This window comes from Corythoichthys intestinalis, chromosome 21, assembly GCF_030265065.1.
Source record: "Corythoichthys intestinalis isolate RoL2023-P3 chromosome 21, ASM3026506v1, whole genome shotgun sequence".
In the NCBI taxonomy this organism is placed as follows: Eukaryota; Metazoa; Chordata; class Actinopteri; order Syngnathiformes; family Syngnathidae; genus Corythoichthys; species Corythoichthys intestinalis.
This window is the reverse complement of record NC_080415.1, coordinates 35,438,958-35,462,615: the sequence shown is the minus strand read 5'-3', so window position 1 is coordinate 35,462,615 and position 23,658 is coordinate 35,438,958. Positions and strand designations below refer to the sequence as shown.

General features: G+C 40.8%; 1 protein-coding gene across 2 annotated transcripts in view; it reads left to right on the top strand.

Annotated features, from left to right (window-relative positions):
- The window catches only part of LOC130909395 (dynein axonemal heavy chain 9-like), a 238,714-nt gene that overhangs the window by 191,492 nt on the left and 23,564 nt on the right, over positions 1–23,658 (top strand). For both annotated transcript variants that reach the window (XM_057825789.1, XM_057825790.1), the window contains 3 exons: positions 10,501–10,728; positions 16,660–16,851; positions 18,793–18,984. In XM_057825789.1, coding sequence (XP_057681772.1) covers positions 10,501–10,728; positions 16,660–16,851; positions 18,793–18,984 — 612 coding nt within the window. The remainder of the gene's footprint in view (positions 1–10,500; positions 10,729–16,659; positions 16,852–18,792; positions 18,985–23,658) is intronic.

Sequence of the window (23,658 nt, the reverse complement as noted above, 5' to 3'; positions counted from 1 at the left end):
GCCGCTAGATAAAAAACCAATCATACCTGACTGCTGCTGACAACCGCTACAAACAACGCCCAGTTGCTAGTTGCTACAAACATACGGCTACAGTAGATATCATAGATATGTAGAACTAGATGCAAATTGACAGACGTCTGTGTTCGAACATGTATTATTGAACAGAGAGGCGAAATGACAGACTTTCCAGCGTAAGTAAACAGCCGCCATCTTAAAGCAGTAGACCTCTCTAGAAGGCTCTGTTGTAGCGAACCTAATTAACGTTTTATCTAAAATACTCCTAAATCGGCAGACGCTTGTCTTTAATCTATCTTTAAATGATGAAATTGTTTTAAAACTTTGACAAAAGTAAACAGAAGGGAAATTATGGAATAACGGGAGCAATTTTAACAACTGTAACAGTTGATTCAGAACATTAAATTAACTGAATGTAGTTTAAAGCTGCTGATACAGAATGGGGACCGGAGTTTTTTATTTACTGTTATTTTTTTTTTTTATATTTGTTTACTGTTATATGTTAACTTGATACTGAAATAGTAGTTTGGTTTAGCCTGAGAGGATTTTTGAACAATTTTGGAACTAATGTACAAAACATTAAAAAAATAAAAAATAAATAGATAAAATAAAATTTAAAAAAAGGAGGGGAGTGCATAAATAATCGTTTTATAATCGAATCGGAGCCTCTGAATCGTAATTGAATCGTTAGGTGCCCAAAGATTCCCAGCTCTATTACACGCGGTATTTTATGCTCCTGAATGAAATTGACTGCTTGGATGTGTGTGGAAGCGATCGATATATTTCGTCAACTTTTTTAATCCGCCGCTATGAAAATGAGTGACTTCCGGCTTGAGTGGGTTGAGGAAGAAGGCGGATGTGATGTCGGAAAATGAGCTCATCTTCACTATCCAGCAATTCTAATCTATGCCGAAGGACTTCGGTTTCGGCCGGGTTTGCGGATTGACTCGTTTATTTTTCGTGTCATGCTAGCCCAATGTGCTTCAGGCTTTTGTTGCTACACCAAGGAGAGTGGTGTGAGCCTTTTGGGTTTTTTAAAAGATCCTGTCAATCGCGACAAATGGGCAAAACAAGTCCGACAATCGAGGGACCATTGGACGGACGAGGAAGTGAGTAAGCTACATGTTGTATTATGCCAAATACTAGGATCATGGCACACGTTTTAATAAGGAGGTGGCTTGCATTTTGTGGGTTACAATGCTCCTTGTCGACCAGTGAAGGCGGGAGTGCCAATCCTCATCAGCCACCGACTACGGTGTGTGACAAGCCACCGGTTTGTACACCGAGAAGTCGAGAGTGCCCGCCTCCCTCGGCCGACGACCGGCAGCTTGTCGCACACCCTAGTCGGTGGCTGATGAAAGTGGGAGCGCGGGTGCTTGTGCAGCCACGCGCTCTCATCTCCGGCTTTCGATTGTGTCGAGACTTTCACCTCCCTCGGCCCTCTTCGCACGCCCACCTAGAGAGCACTTTACTCGGCTAGTGCTGGGGGAGCTATGCGCTCCGACATCGGCCGGAGGAAGGGAACAATGAGCCGAAACTTGCTCGCCGCCAGGGGCTGGCCAATCGGTGAAGGCAAATCACCCCCACCGCCGTGTGTTACATGAGTCGGGGTAGTTTTGTGTGATTTTTCGTGTTCGAAATACGAGGAAGAGACTTGGAAGAGCAGCTCGGTTCCGGTTAGCATGTAGACCCTCACCCTTTTTTTTATCGCTCTTTCCTCCGTCTGTGTGCTAAAAAATTACAGTAAATATAAAATAACACAACGGCGCTAAAAACGAACATTAACTCATTCACTCCCAGCAATTGCAACCCTTTTTTCCCTCATCGCCACCTGTCTTATAAAGATGGATTTTCTTGATTCTCTGCGGGCTCTGCTCGGCGAGCAGCACGGACTCAACGGCATTGTCCGCTGCACTGGTGGTCCCGGTTGTTCTGCTCGGTCGTCCGCCGCCTGGCATCCTGGACGTCCATTCGGTCGTCTTCTGCCGACGCACCGGCTGTGCGGCCGGGCCGTTCGTTGCCGTTGAATCGGGTTGCGGGTCTTACCAAATGTGCTACTGCCCTCCAGTGGCCAGTTTTATTGCTTTAAAATGGATTTTCAGCTTTGCGCTTTGGAGCTAAGTTGAATCAGAACCCAGAGATGTCTTTTGTGAAAAAAAACACACACAAAAAACGTGAAAGACGTATAAATACGTCTTTGGGACACTGAAACAATTAAAAATAGGACGTATTTATACGTTTTTGGGAGCATATGAGTTAGGTGCAAGGAAAATGTAACTCACCATACGCTGAATCAATCTTTTTGAAAGGCGGCCTCTCCTAAAACTTGACGGCAAATATCCTTGGTCGCAGGCAGAATGAGTTCTCCAATCGTGAAAGGTTTCTTGGCTTGAGCAATACAATTTGCCACGAGGTATGATGCTCTCAGTGCATTTGCTTTTGTCGCCTCGTTTGCTAGCTTTTAGCCATATATTATGCAGATTGGACTTGGTTGTAGGCTCCTCTTCTGGCTCAGCAGGTGGCCTATTCCCTGCAAAAAAGATGTCCAATGACGTTGCCGCCCGCAGCACATAGTCAACAGTGGCTACCGTTACTGCTTACATTGACTGACACTGGGCTGCTATAGGTGTGCAAACACCTCAGTAATGGCGGCCAAGCACTAGATGGCGACATACACAAATCTCTACTCTGATTGTTCTATAGAGTAGAAAGGCATAGTGATGTGTCAAGAGGCACAGGCCTGGTTGTGGTCGTTAACAAATGATTTATTTTTTTCTCTGCAGCCCCGTGGCAAATGCGCCACGGACTGGTACCGGTCCCTGGCCCGATGATTGGGGATCACTGTCTTATGGTATTGTGAAACGTCCATCGCCTTCCTGTCCTTTTGTCCTCAGGAGTTTGTTCTTTCAACTGAATTTGGCAAGTCCTGGGTTACGATCTTCACAAGTTCGAACTTTGAGAGAAACAGCCTAGGTCTTCACTCCAAAAAGTCTTGATTATGACTGAATGAAGTCTTGGTTAGGTCATGGTCTTGAGCACAACACTTGTAGTGAGGTCACAATAGATGGACATTACTACTGATTGTGTTTGTATTTCTGTTTGGCATCGTGAATGCTACATTTGCCCCATGAATAAATCTGCACTCAATATTTTGTAATGGATGCTGCCTCAAGCAATGCTTTTAAATTTTTTGGTCTTCTGGGATGGCCTTAGCACTAAAATTCTGATTCCCTGGACTCAATAACTGTCTTCTTTCAACAGGGTCAGTAAAGTCATAGCTGATTGTGGAGCGCATATCTTTTGACTGTGAAGCTTTACTGCTCTGTTTTTCAAGTAATTACAGTCTGAAATCGTATTTTTTTTTACCATGACGGACTGTCTTTTCCAAACGTGTTATCATAATGGAATTAAAACAAAGCTGCAGGTCATTCTGACAGCTCTTGCTCTGGTTCCATGATCCACTTTGTCCTTTCCAGCACCCACACTGGGTTTGTGTGTTAGTCCAATATACAGTATCTAATCACTATGACCCTGCAGGGTTGTTTGCTTAGGGCTTGAGCTCAGCTGGGCAGTTTTCCACAGCTTTGCTTCTTGGCAAATATCTCACTTGCATACATTTAGTTTTGCCTGTTCGCTCCTAGCATGTATGATGAGCAATTGGAACCGCCATTTTGTATTCCCCGGGTTGAATTAGATAGCAATGTATCAAATACTTGCCAGCTGTGGCTGTTGATGGGATTTTAAGGTTCATCTAATCTACCGTAATTTTTGGAATATAAGCCACTACTCTTTTCCCTCATTTTGAATCCTGCGGCTTATAGTCCAGTGCGGCTCGTCTGACATGACACTATCGTGGTCATTACTAAATGCTTATGACAGATGTCATTAGGTGTCATAGGGCAAATTATGTCACGAACTCTTAATTTTTTTACATCCATTCAAAAGTAAAATAATTTGTCGGATGACTCGAAATGACATCTGTTATAAGCATTCATGAATGCTCATGACACTGTCATGTCATATTTATGATGGTCTTATGACAGTATTATGACGCCACTGTCAAATAAAGTTTTACCAAATACCATAACTAGCAATTAATGAAATTATAATTAGCACAAACATGAATGTTATTATTTATATCTGTAGTGCTGCAATGCATGCTAGGAGGCATGTTGGACGACAACAGTGTTGACAGCAGGTGGCAGCAGAGGTTGATTGTCTCCCCCAAGGGAGCAGGGATGGCCAAATCAAGCTTCCTGAAGCAACAAAGCTTTGCAGCTAATTGGTTCGAATCTCGGATTCAGGAGGAGCAGTGTGGTTTTCGTCCCGGCCGTGGAAGAGTGGACCAGCTCTCGCCCCTCGGCAGAGTCCTTGAGGGTGCATGGGAGTTTGTCCAACCGGTCTACATGTGTTTTGTGGATTTAGAGAAGGCGTTCTACCATGTCCCTTGGGGAGACCTGTGGGGTGTGCTTCGGGATTACGGGGTACCAAGGCCCTTGGCCCCTTGGTAAGGGCTATTCGATCCCTGTACGACTGGTGTTGGAGTTTGATCTGAATAGCCGGCAGTAAGTCACATTCGTTCCCAGTGAGGGTTGGACTCTGCCAAGGTTGCCCTTTGTCACTGATTCTGTTCATAATTTTTCTGTGACCTCCAACTCTCACTGGAACGGTTCACAGCGGAGTGTGAAGCGGTTGAAAAGAACATCAGCACCTCCAAATCCGAGGCCTTGGTCTTCAGTCGCAAAATGGTGGCTTGCCCTTTTCAAGTCGGGGATTTGATCCTGCCCCAACTCAAGGAGTTCAAGTATCTTGGGGTCTTGTTCACGAGTGAGGGTAGGAGGGATCAGGAGATTGACAGGCGGATCGTTGCAGCGTCTGCAGTGATGCGGTCCGTAGTGGTGATGAAGCAGCTCTTGATTTACCAGTCGATCTACGTTACTACCCTACCCTAACCTATGGTCACGAACTGTGGGTTGTGACCCAAAGAACAAGATCCAGGATACACGTGGCCGAAATGAGGTTCCTCCACAGGGTAGCTGGGCTCTCCCTTAGAGATAGAGTGGAAAGCTGGGTCATCCGGGAATGACTCTATGTCAAGCCATTACTCCTCTGCGTTGAGAGGAGCTATTCGAGGTGGCTTTGGTACGCCTCCCACGAGAGATGTTCCAAGCATGTCCCACTGGCGGGAGACCCCGGGGACGACCCAGGACATGCTGGAGAGACTATGTCTCTCTGTTGCTTCTTACGAAGCCACTCCTTTGTTGCCCTGGCTGTGTGTTTGGGATCATTGTCATGCTGAAAGACCCAGCCACGTCTCATCTTCAATACCCTTGCTGATGGATGGAGATTTTCACTCAAAATCTCTAGATACATGGCCCCATTCATTCTTTGCTTTACACAAATCAGTCGTCCTGGTCCCTTTGCAGGAAAAACGGCCCCAAAGCATGATGTTTCCACCCCCATGCTTCACAGTGGGTATGGTGTTCTTCGGATGCAATTCAGTATTCTTTCTCCTCCAAACACGAGAACCTGTGTTTCTACCAAAAAGTTCTATTGTGGTTTCATCTGACCATAACACATTCTCCCAGTCCTCTTCTAGATCATCCAAATGCTCGGTAGCGAAATGCAGACGGGCCTGGACGTGTACTGGCTTCAGCAGGGGGACACATCTGGCAGTGCAGGATTTTAGTCCCTGGCGGGGCATTGTGTTACTGATAGTAGCCTTTGTTACTGTGGTCCCAGCTCTCTGTAGGTCATTCACTAGGTCCCTCCGTGTGGTTCTGGGATTTTTGCTCACCGTTCTTATCATTTTGACGCCATGGGGTGAGATCTTGCATGGAACCCCAGATCGAGGGAGATTATCAGTGGTCTTGTATGTCTTACATTTTCTAATAATTGCTCCCACAGTTGATTTATTTACACCAAGCGTTTTACCTATTGCAGATTCAGTCTTCCCAGCCTTGTGCAGGTCTACAATTGTGTCTCTGGTGTCCTTCGACAACTCTTTGGTTTTGGCCACAGTGGAGTTTGGAGTGTGACTGACTGAGGTTGTGGACAGGTGTCTTTTATACCGATAATGAGTTAAAACAGGTGCCATTTATACGGGTAACGAGTGGAGCCTTGTTAGACCTCGTTAGAAGAAGTTAGACCTCTTTGACAGCCAGAAATCTTACTTGTTTGTAGTTGACCAAATACTTATTTTCCACTCTAATTTGGAAATAAATTCTTTAAAAATATTTTCTGTTTCTTTTTCCACATTATGTCTCTCATGGTTGAGGTTTAACCATGTTGACAATTCCAGGCCTTTCTAATCTTTTCAAGTAGGAGAACTTGCACAATTGGTGGTTGACTAAATACTTATTTGCCCCACTGTAAATTACTGTTTGATGTCGTATTAAGAGAAGGTGAGAACAAAAATACTTCAGCCAAACTTCACTTCATTTAAAAGCTACAAAATAGATGCTTCTCTTTTTGGTTGTTTGTTAGTTAGTTAGCCCGCTAGTGCATCTGTCTTTCTACTCTTTTGCCAGAGGATGAATGGTTTCATTACTGTTACAAATTGTGAAACCCTCTCCCTCCCTCCTTCTGTCAACGTCTTTATTGCTTGACTATTTACATGCCAAGAGGTTGTACTCAAGCCTTGATGAAAAAGTGCTTGAATTTAGGTTTCCAATCTGTATACCCATTCATTATTGTCTAAGGCACCATGTGAAAAATGTACTTATCACTTTGTCTCCTTCAGCTACAGTATTGTCCCTGAACCCCTTTCTTGATATACATTAACACTATTCGACCACCCTTTTTGTTCCATGTCTCTCAAACCTCTGACAGACTGACATTCCTTTCCGTCGTGTCCCCTCGCTTGGAAAAAGGGCTAACTTCAGCCATCATAAGGAAGATTAAATATGAAGCACAAATGGAAATGAGAAAGTAAAGAGACTTATGAATTAATGACTGGAGTTATTAGTGCTGTAATTAGATTTAGGGAATGGGCAGTGCTGCATGGTTAAATGTGTGGGGAGGTGGGAATGGGGGCATGGCTGACTGCTTATCATTCACAGGATGTCCTGTAAGTGTCAAGACAGTTGAGATGGAAAATTGAGCTCATCCAAGCTTGTGTGATCGTACAAGTCAGCTCCACTGCCTGGCCTCAGCTCGCCAATGTATTTGCAGAAAAGTCTGGCTGAAGTATCAACTGAGAATGCTTGCTTAATGTCAGCATCTTGAAAATTGCTTTCAAGTGCTGTGTACCATTTAATTTAGTGCCACTTCAAAGTCAGTCTGATAAGGGGAGTATACCGCATTAGATTGATCCGTTTTGCTGGTTGTCATTACGAATATATCTGAAGTGAGCAGTTTCAGGATTCGAGAACAAGGTAGAAGCTTGTCATGTTGAAATAGTGATCTGGAAAAGTATCTTAGCCTTTTAGAATTTCTCACATTTCTGCATAAAATCACTATCAAACGTTATCTGATTTTTGTCAAAATCACACAGATGAAAAAACAGTGTCTTCTTTAACTAAAACCAACCAAACATTTACAGGTTTTCGTATTTTAATGAGGATAGTATTTAAACAATGACAGAAGGGGGAAAATAAGTAAGTGAACCATCACATTTAATATTTTGTGCCCCCACCCCCTTGGCAGCAATAACTTCAACCAGACGCTTCCTTTAGCTGCAGATACAGTGCCCTCCATAATTATTGGCACCCCTGGTTAAGATGTGTTTTTTAGCTTCAAATATTTTTTTTTAAATTCAAATAATATGGGACCTTAATGGAAAAAAAGAGAAAAATCCAACCTTCAATACAAGTGCATTCATTCAGTGGGGGAAAAATTCACATAAAGAGAAAAATATTTGAAATCAAATAATGTGTGTCACAATTATTAGCACCACTGGTGTTAATACTTTGTACAACCCCCTTTTGCCAACAAAACAAGGTCTGGGGACTGAGATGGCCATGGGAGGAGCTTGATTTTGTGTCTGGTGAACCATTTCTGTGTAGATTTGGCCATATGTTTAGGGTCATTGTCTTGCTGAAAGACCCAGTGACGACCCATCTTTAGCTTTCGGGCAGAGGGCAACAGATTTTGATTTAAAATGTCCTGGTATTTCAAAGCATTCATGATGCCATGCACCCTAACAAGGTTCCCAGGGCCTTTGGAAGCGAAACAGCCCCACAGCATCAATGACCCACCCTCATACTTCGCAGTGGGTATGAGATGCTTTTCAGCATGCGCATCTTTCGTGGCACGCCAGACCCACTTAGGATGTTTGTTGCCAAAAAGCTCAATCTTGGTCTCATCTGACCAAAGCACACCGTCCCAGTTGAAGCCTGGGACCATGTGTATTTTTGTGTGAGACCAAGATTGAGCTTTTTGGCAAGGTTTTTTTTCAGGGGTGCCAATAATTATGGAGGGCACTGTAAGTCTGGCACATCGATCAGGACTACTCTTGGTCCATTCTTCTGTACAAAACCGCTGTAGTTCAATCAAATTCCTGGAATGTCCGACAAGAATCGCTGTCTTTCGGTCATGCCACAGCATCTCAACGGGGTTCAAGTCTGGACTTTCACTTGGCCACTCCAGAACGTGTATTTTGTTCTTCTGAAACCATTCTGAAGTTGATTTTCTTCTGTGTTTTGGATTGTCTTGTTGCAGCATCCATCCTGTTTTTAGCTTCAACTGTCTGGCAGACAGCCTCAGGTTCTTCTGCAAAACATCTTGATAAACCTTTGAATTCATTCTTCCATTAATGATTGAAAGTTGTCCAGGCCCTGAGGTAGCAAAACAGCCCCAAATCATGATGCTCCCTCCACCTTGCTTCACGGTGGGGATGTTGGTGAGCTGTTCCATTTTTCCTCCAAGCAGCAGTGTCTTCTTCTGTGGAGTCCTCCCATGAACACCATTCCTGGCCAGAGTTTTACACGCAGTTGATGTGTGCAAAGAGATATTGGACTGTGGCAGTGATTTCTGTAAGTCTTTTGCAGACACTCTAGGGTTCTTTATTACCTTTCTGAGTATTCTGCGCTGAACTCTTGGTGTCATCTTTGGTGGATGGCCAGTGTCAAACTCTTGCCATTTCTAGACAACGTCTCTGACTGTCGATTGATGAACATCCAGACTTTTAAAGATGGTTTTGTATCCTTTCCCATCTTTATACAAATCAACAATACTTGATCACAGGTCTTCAGACAGCTCTTTTGACCGAGCCATGATGCACATCAAATAATATAATGGTGTTACTAACGGCGTTATTTTCTTCAGTAGAGAGTAATCTAATTAATTTTCTCATCTTGGCAACGCTGTTACCGTTACTGAGGCGGGAAAGGCGTGCGTTCCTATGCGTTACGATGTTGGTTGAGTGACGCGAGAAAAGTCTGAAAAAGACGGACTCACGGAGATGAGCAGGAGTGGGGAGGAGGCAAGGGAGTGTGATACCTATGCAAACGCAATGCTACTATGCTAGGTGGCTCCAATAATACCTGACTGTAGCCGATAGCCTACAAACTTTGGCCACACGATGCTTCTGTAGATATCACATATATACAGAACTAGATGCAAATGACAGACATGGCGGCATGAGCAACATGTATAATAACGATCTAGAGTGGTTGGTAAACAGCCGCCATCTTAAAGCAGTAGACTTCTCAGGAAGGCTTTGTTGTAGACAACCTTCCTCACAAACCTAAGGAACTTTTTATCTAAAATGCTCCTAAATAGGCAAAACTTAACTTAAATCTATCTTTAAATGATGAAACAGTTTTAAAACTTACACATGCTGAAAATAGACAGAAGGGAACTAATGTAATAACGGGAGCAATTTTAACAACTTTAACGGTTATTCACAACATTAAATGACTTCCACACATAGCAAAGGTTACTATCTAGTTATCGCAATATCCGCAATATCCCTGTGGCTAGTTAAGTTTAGGGGAAAGAATTGGGCTGGGGCCAATCGTCCCAAAAACCCTTTAAACTTCACATTGTGTGACCTGTTTTTTGAGAAAAAATAACATGAAAATTATCACCAGTTACTTTGCCAAGTAACTAATTACTCTTACATTCGGGTAACTGAGTTACTAACGCAATTATTTTATGGGAGAAGTCATTTGTAACTGTCATTAATTACTTTTTTAAAGTAAGATTAACAACACTGCTCATCAGTGATTGGGCACACACCTGACTTAAATTGTTGGGTAAAAATTGGTTTCAATTGCTCTTTAAGTCTCCTTTGGCAGAGAGTTCACCTACTTATTTTTCCCCCTTCTGTTATCGTTTGCATGCAATCCTCATTCAAATATGAAAACCTATAAATGTTTGGGTAGTTTTAGTTAAAGCAGACACTGTTTTTACATCTGTGTGGTTTTGACAAAGATCAGATCACATTTGATGGGGATTTTATGCTGAAATGTGAGAAATTCCAAAAGGTTCAGATACTTTTTACCACTGTATCACCCTTTAAACTATTGTCTTTTGCTGTAGAATATCCACTTGGTAGCTCGCTGGCTGTGCACTTTGGAAAAAATTCTGGAGCAGCAAACGGAGGAACGCCATGAGGACTTCCGGGTTTTTTTCAGTGCTGAGCCTTCCTCTACCCTTGAGGGGCACATCATTCCACAAGGGATCCTGGAGAACTCTATCAAGATAACAAATGAGCCACCAACGGGTATGCATGCCAACTTGCACAAGGCTCTGGACAACTTCAACCAGGTAAAGTCACAATTTTCTTTGTTTTTTTTTTCATTACTGTAAAAGATTAAAATCATCACAGATGACAAACTACTAAATGTTGAGCTGCTCACTTACACTTTAGACTAGTTTTCAACAACCAGTGTGGTGAATTCACCCCAAAGATAGTGGTAAAAAGAGTGGACACTTAACTCTATAAACAGCAAGAGCTTTTACAATGCATTTGAGACCAACTAGCTAGGAGCAACTAAAAGACAACAGGGACAACAAACACGAGGCTGATGACTAGAGCTTACTGTAAAATGTCATCATTGTTTTTCTCTACTCCAATATTTTTACAGGATATTCTTTGAATCTAAGTATTTTTCCCCGATTGCTAAATTAATTGTATGGTCATGACAAATAACTGTCATGTGCTAAAAGGAATACCAAATATTAAAAATGCATTTATTCAGCTAAATTACTGCATAATGGTCAAAACTGCCAACTTCTTCAACCTCCAGAACGGTATTTTATGCCACTGAAGTTAGTCCGGCTTGGAGATTCGCAGACAGAGGAAAGAGTGTAAACAAAAGAGGAGTGTGAGCTAGGCTACATGCTAACCCGAACCGCTACTTACTGAATACTTCCAGGTATTTTATACCACCGGAGTTAGTTTGGCTCGGGGACTCGGAGATGGAGGAAAGAGTGTAAATAAAAGAGGAGTGTGAGAGCTAGGCTACATGCTAACCCGAAACGAGCGGCTCTTCCAAGTCTCTTCCTCGCCTTTCTAAAGCGAAAAATCACACAAAACTACCCCGACTCATGTCACACACGGCCCCGGGAGTGATAGTCTTTACCAAAGTTTCGGCTAGTCGTTGTAAGATCGCCGAAAATGGCGCATTCTCGGTGCACAAACCGGGTGACGTAGGAGCGCCTGGCTGCCCGAGCCCAGGCCAAGGATAGCACTCTCTCGGTGGGCACACGAAGAGGGCAGAGAGGAGTAGAAGTCTCTACAGAATCGAGAACCGCAGACGGATCCACGGTCCCAAGCCGAGGATAGCGCTCTCGCGGCGGGCTAGCGAAGAGGGCCGAGAGGAGTGGAAGTCTCTACACAATCAAGAACAGCACACGAAAGCAGGGGGCTCCTCGGGCCCAAGCCGAAGATAGCGCTCTCTCGGTGGGCACACAAAGAGGGCCTAGGGGGTGGAAGTCTCGACACAATCGAGAACTGGATACGAGAGCGCGTAGCTGCCCTAGTACTGGCGCCCAAGCCTTCATTGGCCGTCCTCCATGGTGTGCGACAAGCCACCAGTCGTCGGCAAGGGAGGCGGCAACTCCCGCCTTTTTGGTGGACAGGGAGCATTGCCACCCACAAAATGCAAGTCACCTACTTATTAAAACGTTTGCCATGATCCCAGTATTTGACATAATAAGACAAGTAGCTTACTCATTTCCTCGTATGTCCAATGGTCATTCCATTGTCATACTTGTTTTGCCCATTCATCGTGGTGACTAGGATCTTTTTGAAACCCAAAAAAGCTCATACCTCTCCCTGGTGTAGCAACAAAAGCCTGCAGCACAATGGGCTTGCATGATGCGAAAAATAAACGTATTAATCCCCAAAATCGGATGAATCCGCAGTTTTTTTTCATACAACAGTACGGCTGAATAGTGAAGATGATGTCACTCATTAACGTCACATTTGCCTTCTTCCTCAATCCGAAACTGTCGACCTCTCATTTTCGTAGCGCGGGATTCAAAAAATTGGATAAATATATCGATCTCTTCTGCGCACATCCATGTGGTCCATTTCATTCACGAGCATAAAATGCCATGTGTAATATGAAATAAACATGCTTTTTTGTGTCACAGGCACTTTAATGCCATTGCATAAAGGTGTCTTTTTTTTCAGCGCATGTACATTTGCGCCAGTATGTCGTGAAGGGTCTGTCTGCCTTGATTATCTCACCACATGTTATTTTTCTTGAGTACACAGGTCATGAAAAGGGAGGCTTTGCATCTCATTCGGCGGCGTTGAGCAAAGGGAGTACTGTGCAGAATGTTAATTAAAGCACCAGAAGGAATGTGTATGCAGTAGTGATTGTCGTCAGTATGCGCTGCTGTTGTGGGCAAGCATATGCATGGTGGGAGTCAGCTCCCCAGGGCACTGCCGCAGTGGCCCTTACCGCCACACTTTCCATGACATTCTTCTGGAATGAATATAATCCAGGACCTTTGGGTCTTTCTTTATTGGCATGCTTATTCAACAGTCTCTTCCCACCAGTGATTACATTGCCGTTCATGTATTTTTATTAGCCGGTCTAGAATAGTGATCCCAGGAGACAGATGGCGGCTTGACAAGTTGTGACAATTGAAAGGCGATCCCATTGTTATGCATTTTGTCATCTACACGTCACTTTAACTGTTAGAGGTTTGCACTTTCAACAATGATTGATGCATTGGGTCAGGAAATCATTCTAGGATATTGTACAAAAAAACAACAAATAAACAGAAAAATGTGGTATTTTCATCTTTCTGTTGTGAATTGGGATGAGTTTATCACTAGTAGACGTCCAATCCATTTGAAGTAAGAACATTTATTTGCTGCCACCAATCCTACTTCAAATGGATTGGACATCTATGGCTGTCAGTGGCAGCCGATAAGTGCAGCGTCTTCAAGGACATCGCCAGCTAGTGATGATAATAAACACTTAGCAGGAAAACAACCCATTGTTTTCAATTAATTAAACTCACCTGGACGCCATGAACTGTATGGAAAGTTTTTCAAAAGTTTAAGACGACACTCACGACGCTAAATGCTAACGCGAACGTTATGCTAACGCTACAAGTTACATTTAATGTGTGATGATCACTCAGCACAGACTTTTAAAGCCTAAAGAAACATGGCATATTCGTCTCGTTATGTTTTAATCTCCCAAGACAGGTTTTTAGCTCGTCATCGTCACGTCATCGGCATTGGAAAAAAATGTGTTCGTCGACGAAATATTTTTCGTTATCGTCATTGTTGACAAAAACAACACTACGGAGCCCTCCGGGTGCCAGGGTAGGAAAAAAAAAAATCATAGTTAATCTGTACCCACAGGTGTACCCACGTGCCAAATATTGCCAACAATTGTCCCACTTTGTCAGTGTTACATCAGTAAACCAGCGAGCAATGTCAGCATCACATAAGGAGGCATACCAATTTGCTCAATGCAAAATAACCAAACACCACAGCAAAGGAGCTGATACTGCACGCAGCAAAAATAAAAACTGTCTCCCCGTCCAACGACACTGTTGTTTTTGTTCTATAATTATTATAATATAACTTATTTTTTCAGTCTAATTGTTTGGCATATTGTCCTCTCAAGTTAATGTTGCTAGTCAATTTGAATTCATGATTATTTATTGATTTTATTTTGTTTTTTTTTTCAGTGTTTTTTTTTTTCTTCTTTAATATTAAAAAAGACAATGTTATGCAGAGGTGTACTTATAATAATAAGAATTTTATATACAGATGATACTACAGTATATTTACAGTAGCAGCAGAGAGTTGGGGGGGGGCGCAGATCATTTACGTCTTCCTGGAGGGGGTGTAACAGAAAATAATTGAGAAGCGCTGCTTTAAGTACACCTAAATACCCCCTAAATCTCAAAATAATTGTCCAAAAACATATATTATACGCCATATTAATAAAATAAAATAAAAAAAGTAAAAATTAACATAGATACTGTAGATGGATGGATGGATCACATTACTTCAATGGCTGCACAATAATACCGAGGGAAATAAGGTCCAAATCTTGGGCAATTCAACAAAGAAAACGGCAGCTATTAGTAGCACCGGTCCAGTGGTGAAAACGAACGCTGCCCAATAAGCTAGCAGGCTAATAGCGAGCTAACAGGAGAGCAGGGCATCGCCAAGCCTGCGCTGTTTACAGTTTCTCTGCCTTCTTGAAATGTTAACTGGCGTTCACTCCCGCATTTTGATTAATTAGACCAAATAAATAACAAAATTAAATGAGAAATATTATACTGCACTTAACATCAATGCTGAGAGATTGCGGACAAGACACTGTTACACGACTAAAAAAAAAACGTCTGGAGACAAAACGGAGGACGAGACTCCGTAAAGTCGAAATCATGTAAATTAGGGGTGCAACGGTTCAGTTAGCCCACGGTTCGGTTTGAACCTCGGATTTGGGATCACTGCTTCGGTTCCGTTTTGGTTTGCTTTTTGCATTTTTAATTTTTTTTTAAAACTGCCTTTATTTTGCTTTTAAGAAGATGAAATAAACACCTAAAATGTAAACATGTTCGACTGTTAAAATGCCTCTTAGCTCTTTGGCTAGTTTAGTGACTGACTACTGAAATACACACACAGTAGTAAAAAAGTTACTTGGCAAAGTAAGTGGTGTTACCTTTCATGTTTTTTTTTTTCATTTTTTTCTAAAAAAAACCCAAAAAAAAACGTAGTAACCTTTTCTATGTTTGGAGGTCATTTAATGTTCTGAATCAACCGTTAAAGTTGATAAAATTGCTCCCGTTTTTGCATTAGTTCCCTTCTGTCTACTTTTGACATGTGAAAATTTTAAAACTGTTTCATCATTTAAAGATGGACTCAAGTCAAGATTTTGCCGATTTAGGAGTATTTTAGATAAAAAGTTACTTAGGTTCACTAGGAAGGTTCACTACAACAGAGCCTTTCTGAGAAGTTTACTGCTCTAAAATGGCGGCTGTTTACCAACGCTACCAAGTCCGTCATTTCGTGTGTAGTTCTATATGCATGAGATATCTCGACGTAGGCTGTCGGCTACAGTCAGGAAATATTGGAGCCACATAGCCTAGCATCGCGTTTGCTACAGCGTCACAACAAACACTCTTCCCTCTCCGTGCCTCTGACTTTTCTCGCGTCATTCAACCAACGTATTAACGAACGCAGGAAAAAAAACGTAATGCACGAAAAACGTACAGAATTTGAACGTAACGTACGGCGTACACATTTAAAAATCAGTGCTCACTTGTACAAATTACGCCGAGACCGTACAACTTGATAGGTATGAATTATAGTGGACCGTCACAGTTAGGTAGTAGCACTCTGTAGCACGGGACGTCCAACTATCAGTGGTCACGGCGAAACTATGTGCTTTAGCGAAGTCATCTTCGATGGCTTTGCGTGCCATTTCATAAATGTTGGGGAATACGTTGTTGGAGAAATATGTCCGCAAGGGAACAATGTAACGCAGGTCAAGCGTTGCAAATAAATTAACTTAGCCCGCCGTGTGTTTTCACTGGTGTCATCCGGGGTTGTCCTGCTCTGAGAAAGTGATATCTGTGGGTGATGCCGGCTGAGGTGCCGGAGTCATGTTATAAGTGTTGCCATTAGCATAGGGAACAAGCGCTGAGCAGTGCTTGCGAATTGTTTTTTTTTTTTCCAATATTTTCTCTCCCTCCTATTTTCTCTCCCACCGCATTGTAGTCCACAGGGAAACCGAAATGTTGCCACACCACAGATTTGAAAGAAGCCAGTGCTTCCTCAAAATTCGGTCTCTCCACTCCTCCGCTCGCCGTAGCTTTTTGTTTTCTTTCTTGTTTCATTTTCACTTCACTCGTAAGCGAGAGAGGGCGTTACTCGGCTTCTATTACACAGGTGCTTGACAGCGATCGGACATTTACTTGCGGCGGGGTGGGAATTTCTCCACAGCTGTGCTTCATGTCGCATACAGAGCTCGACCAATTCATTCCACAAGTGTTCGGAATAAATTAATTGCAAAACCGAAAAGGCACGGTTCATAAAGGCGTATTGAACCGTACAGGTCGAACCGTACGGTTCGGCTTTGAACCGCAAACCGTTGCACTCCTAATGTAAATCGGGTACGTCGTAACCAGAGGTTAGGTTTTGGTAGGTTTCAACTAAATGACGATATACCTTGTTTTTTTTTTTTTTTAACATTCATTTTTTTTCAATAGGACACGCTGGAAATGTGCTCACGAGAGAATGAGTTTAAGAGCATCCTCTTTGCGCTCTGCTACTTCCATGCTGTTGTTGCAGAGAGGAGGAAGTTTGGTCCTCAAGGATGGAACAGATCATACCCTTTTAATACTGGAGATCTCACTATTTCAATCAATGTCCTCTTCAATTACCTGGAGGCTAATCCCAAGGTATGCTTTATTTGCAGTGAAACATTTGATTTATTTATTTTATTTATTTTTTTTTTTTTGGAAAAGATAGTGTTTATTTTGGCGGCCCTTTTAATTTTTGTCTTAGTCTTTTGGACAAAAACACTTATTAGTCTTAGTTGTATTTTAGTCAAAATGTGTTTGTCTTCGTCTAGTTTTAAGACGACAATATCTCATCCAAATTTCGTCACTAGGGATTTTTTTTGCTATTCTTCAATTCTAGGCATTTGCGAGTATTTAATTTTTTACCAAACAAAACATCTGAAATGATGTTCTTACCGACCAGAGAACCCAAGTGGCTCTGCTTTAGATTGGCCAGTGTTTTAAGAGGACGCTTGCCATACTGAAGCTAATGCTAATGAGTTACATTTAGCGTCTGATGATCACTCAGCACAGACCTTTAAAGGCTAAAGCAGCATTGCATATTCTTTTTTGCCACCAGGGCTGTCAATAGACTTGCAGGGGCCCGGGGACAAGACACCATTATAGGGCCCCCCCCCACCCCATCCCTGCCACTGGCATGCCATGACAACATACGCAGTAGTTTTAACGCTTTGCAAGCAATGACAGTGTAAATTTTCAATATATTCAATTTGAGATGACAGATAAATTTAACAGACCGTAATGTGATGTTATGTGACACAATATAAACAAACAATTTCCATCTATTGTCCCATGTAGGCTACCATACAATACAACTGAGAGTGCTATGCCTTCCTGTAGAGCAACAAAACAGTATAACTAAACATCCTGTGCCTGCCCCATCCACATCCCTGGGGAAAAAATATACATTTGAAATATTTAATATGTTTTCAAGTATGTATCGAGTAGAACATAATATTTAATCAGACAATTATTTTAGGGCTGTAAAAATTATCGCGTTAACGGGCGGTAATTAATTTTTAAAAATTATTCACCTTAAAATATTTGACGCAATTAATGCACATGCCCCGCTCAAACAGACTAAAATGACAGTACAGTGTGCTTGTTACTTGTTTTTTGGTGTTTGGCACCCTCTGCTGGCGTTTGGGTCCAACTGATTTTATGGGTTGGTACCATGAGTGAGCATGGTGTAATTATTGACATCAACAATGGCGAGCTGCTAGTTTATTTTTTGATTGAAAATTTTACAAATTTTAATAAAACAAAAACATTTAGAGGGGTTTTAATATAAAATTTCTATAACTTGTACTAACATTTATCTTTTAAGAACTACAAGTCTTTCTATCCATGGATCGCTTTAAGAGAATGTTAATAATATTAATGCCATCTTGTTGATTTATTGTTATAATAAACAAATACAGTACTTATGTACCGTATGTTGGATGTATGTATCCGTCTTGTGTCTTATCTTTCCATTCCAACAATAATTTACAGAAAAATATGGCATATTTTATAGATGGTTTGAATTGCTATTAATTACGATAGATTTTTAAGCTGTAATTAACTCGATTAAAATTTTTAATAGTTTGACAGCCCTAAATTGTTTAAATAAAAAGGCCCCTATGGTCCTGAAGCCCGGGACAACATACCCGGTTGCAACCCCCCCCCCCCCCCCCCCCCCGCCAACAGGCTTGCTTGCCACGATAAGAAAACAAATCTTACTCACTCCGGTGAGAAAATTGACGGAGAGTCGCAGCACATCTCACATTAGTGGCACGACTCAAACACTGCTACGATTCAAACTGACGTACAATATGACTATACTATGTCACAGTTCCATTTCGTTGTCATCTCGTCAGACGAAAACTAGCATGTTTCTCGTTATGTTCTAGTCTCCGAAACCACGTTTTTAGCTCGTCATCGTGACGTCATCGTTATGAAAAAATTTTTCGTTGACAAAATATTTTTGTTATCGTCATTGTTGACGAAAACAACACTGTGGGAAGGCATTATAAATGATTACGTTATCCTGATTCCTAGGTGCCCTACGATGATCTACGCTACCTTTTTGGTGAAATCATGTATGGGGGTCACATCACTGATAACTGGGATCGCCATCTTTGCGGGACTTACCTAGAGGAGTTCATTAAACCTGAAATGATGGAAGGAGATCTTTGTCTAGCACCGGGTTTCCCTATGCCTGGAAATATGGACTACAACGGCTATCACCAGGTAAAGCATACACAGTGACTGTTATCAAGATGTTTTTTTGGAATTCAACCAAACGTGACTGTTTAGATTTTTCTCAGTAGATATATGGCCAAGTGCATCTTCCAACACATTAACGATGGCTGAGAATTGCTCGAATTGAACTGTTAATCAGTTCCTTTTCCAAATGAGAGTGCTAAATCAATAGCCATAAAACTCCCAGATGGGTCCCAGAAAAGATTGTAGTTTTCAAAATGTTCCTCAGAAGTAGATTTTTTTTGTCGGTGAAAAGAAACTAACAAACTTTACATTTTAATACACACATGACCTACAAATTAAGGTGCGCAGTACAAATAATACTCATATACGGTGTCTATGCTCTCATGCCAGACTTAGGCATCGTTTTCAATTCACCATTTTATCCATTAATTCTCATTTAGTAGTAATGTATTTGATCTGATTAATTCCTTGTAAAATCCACGCAAGTAACAGCAATGCGGTAAACTACAGAGCAGACATTTGCCCAGAGAAGCTGTACCAATCAATAGTATGACATTAATGATGTGTCAAAAGACTTTTTTAAATTGAATGTCAGTCCACAAAAGTTGTTGCCATTTCATATAAATGAAAAGCACTCAACGAGGCAGTGCAGTTCTGAACTGCTGCTTGCTTAGCGATGGCACTCAAAACGTTTTTGTGTTTAGGAGAGCGGCTGGTTTCTTCTTCTTTATGTCTCTTGCAGTTCTTTAACATGTGAAATACAAGATAACTGCATTCATAGCATTGAATTTTTCAACTTCAGCACAATAATGTGGATAGATCATTGTTCAGTGCATTTCAATGACATCCATTTTACAGGGTCTATCTCAGTGTTTTTCAACCTTTTTTGGGTCACGGCACGTTTGTACATTGGGAAAAAAATCTCACGGTACACCACAAACCAAAAATGTTCCAAAAATTACTTTCTGTACAGTATATTTATTCATAAAATTATTTCGCAAAATGTATACTTACTCATTGTGAAACTTAAGCCTGTTTAGATGAACACAAAGCCAAATATCCTGGCAGGAATTGAAGAAAGACACGAAGACACACACGAAGCTCTTCTTCAACAGCTCTCAGCCACATTTTGTTTTTATTTTTTTATAGCAGTTAGGCTTGAAAAGCTCAGAATTATCATACAGTGGGACTTTAGCAATGTCTTTAAACGCATCAGGGCCGAGCATCTCGCTGACAATGAGCTTTGCATACAAACCAAGGAGTGGCTCCGTAAGAAGCATAACAAGGCAACTAACTACGGTAGCCAGTCTCCAGACCTAAACCCAATAGAAAACCTGGAGGGAGCTCAAACTGTGTTTCTCTGCGACAGCCCAGAAACCTGACTGATCTAGAGAAGATCTTTGTGGAGGAGAGGGCCAAGATCCTTCCTGCAATGTGTGCAAACCTGGTGAAAAACTACATGAAACGTTTGACCTCTGTAATTGCCAACAAAGGCTACAGTACTAAATATTAACATTTGTTTTCTCAGGTGTTCAAATACTTATTTGCAGCTGTATGGATTTTAATTTTTAGATTATCTTTCTCACAGTGAACATGCATCTACAATGAAAATTTCAGACCGCTCCATGATTTCTAAGTGGGAGAACTTGCTAAATGGCAGGGTGTTCGAATACTTATTTTCTTCACCGTATATCACAGCAAATGAGTTAAAACTAGGGTTGTTCCAATCATGTTTTGTTTTTTTTTGCTCCCGATCGTTTTAGTTTGAGTATCTGCCGATCCCGATATTTCCCGATCCAATTGCTTTTTCTTTTTTTTCTCCCGATTCAATTCCAATCATTCCCGATAATTTTTCCCGATCATATACATTTTGGCAATGCATTAAGAAAAAATTGAATAAAACTGGGACGAATATATACATTCAACATACAGTACATAAGTACTGTATTTGTTTATTATGACAATAAATCCTCAAAATGGCATTTACATTATTAACATTCTTTCTGTGAGAGGGATCCACGGATAGAAAGACTTGTAATTCTTAAAGGATAAATGTGACTTTGTATATCGTGACTAAATATTGCCATCTTGTGTATTTGTTGAGCTTTCAGTAAATGATACTGTAGCCATTTAACTGTTCCGTCCGAATGCATGATGGGAAGTGCAACCATGGCTGTGCGTAGTGGCACCAATTGATATATCTTCTCTGCGTTGGGAAATCACATAGGGTGTGAAGAAAAAGATCAACGACTACCTTACTTCCCCACATTGCTTCCCACGATATTTCTATTTGTTGAGGGAGGGATTGTAAGGCTTTAGTCAATTAAAAAATTGCCAAAGACTGCCAATATTCACTCTACTCATTTTACGCTGCCTATTAGCTCTATATGTAGGAAAAACGGCGCCAATATAAATTGAACGCGACAATGTGTGAGTGGGTAGTGCAGCGCATGCGTTAATTGCCTTAAATATTTGAACATGATTAATTTTTTAAAAATTAGTTACCTCCGTTAATGCGATAAATTTGATAGCCCATCTTTAAGCCAAAACTAAAGACTCTGTATGAGTACATTTTGTCTGTCATGTTACATACAGTTAGAAAACGATTTAATTAAAAATTATATATATATATATATATATATATATATATATATATATATATATATATATATATATATATATATTTTAGGGCTGTCAAATGATTAAAATTTTTAATCGAGTTAATTACAGCTTAAAAATTAATCGCAATTCAAACCATCTCTAAAATATGCCATATTTTTCTGTAAATTATTGTTGGAATGGAAAGATAAGACACAAGATGGATATATACATTCAACATACAGTACATAAGTACTGTATTAATTATAACAATAAATCAACAAGATGGCATTACCATTATTAACATTCTCTTAAAGCGATCCATGGATAGAAAGACTTGTAGTTCTTGAAAGATAAATGTAAGTACGTGTTATAGAAATTTTATATTAAAACCCCTCTTAATGTTTTCGTTTCATTAAAATTTGAAAAATCTTTAATGAAAAAAGTAAACTAATAGCTCACCATTGTTGATGTCAATAATTTCACTTCTTACTCATGGTGCTGAAAGCTATAAAATCAGTGAGACCCAAGCGCCAGCAGAGAGCGCCAAACACAAAAAAATCAAGTAACAAGCGGACATTACACTGCTGTCATTTTAATCTGAGCGGGCCATGTGCGTTAATTGCGTCAAATATTTTAACGTGATTAATTTTAAAAAATAATTACCGCCCGTTAACGCGATAATTTTGACAGCCCTAATATATATTTAAAAAAGGCATGTCCGATATTTTTTTGCCGATTCCGATACTTTGAAAATGACGTGATCGGGCCAGATTTCCGATCACGTGATCTGATCGGGGACATCCCTAGTTTTTATCCACATATGATAGACACCTGATTTGAATCTGAGGATTATCCGTTTCCATTCTTTTTTATTTCCTTCTTATACTGCCGTGGCAGAAATCCAGGCTTGGGCTTATTGCAAGTTGTAAACGAGTTCCCTGTGTTAAAGATCATTACGTTTTCCGATGATTAGTGTTCCAATCCACTGACTCATGCAGTGTTTTATGCCTTCCTAGCTACACACCCTATTCATTCCACTCTTTGCAATTATTGATCATTTCAGTTTTAAATTTCAGTTTCATCTTACCTGTATTGTTCTGTATGTTATTTCAATCGAGCACAAATTGTACAAGTAAATATGGCATTCAAATAACATTCAGGCCATTCTGTATTTTAACTGACACACTGTCATTAGGTCAAATCTTATTTCAGGCGAATTCAAAAAGGCATCGTGACAGTTGAAGGCTTCATAACGTTAAAGCCTCACCTCACCTTGCCTGCTGTATGCTGTTATACATCTCTGCGCATAAACGCTAAATGACAGGGTAAAGTCAGAAATAGAGTCAGGTCATTGTGTCAGCTGTTGCCGCACACAAAAGAAAGACTATAAAATACAATTTATTTATAGTACATCTGACAGGCCATCCACAGCCACACAGCCATCATACAGTAACTTCTTGGTCCGTGTATTTGAAATGGAGCCAGGACAGGAAAGTCGCGAGTCAGCATTTTTACTCTCATTTCAACAATGTTCAGGTACATGAAATGAGCATAAAAAAATACAAAGTTGATCAAACAACCTAACAACAAAGTGTTTGTGAGTTAAAGACCTCTAATTCAATAGAATATGATTAAAAACAGTCAACTCAAGAGTTTAGCGCCTTTTTGTTTCATGTCTTGTCCAACAAAAAACATATTGATCTAGCAGATGGAAAATGCCTTTTTTCCTTGCCTCATTAGCAGCCGGTAAAGCATCTGAATTTTCAGACGTGTTTCTTTTCCTGCCCTCTGTCAGCAATAGTTAGGATAAAACATCAGCGCATCAATATAATTAAGATAGTGTTTAAGGCGAAAAAACTTCAATAATTTCTTGCTCTGAATGCTGACTTAGTAGTAAAATTATCAGTGTTGTTCAAGTTACTTTTGAAAAAAACTATTTACCATAATTTTCGGACGATAAGGCGCATCCTAATTTAAGCCACCACCCACCAAATTTGACACAAAATCTGCAGTTGTTCATAGATAAGCCAAACTGGACTATATTTCACAGCTGTCCTCACTGTATCATGGGATGTTTACACAAAAAGATATTAACCG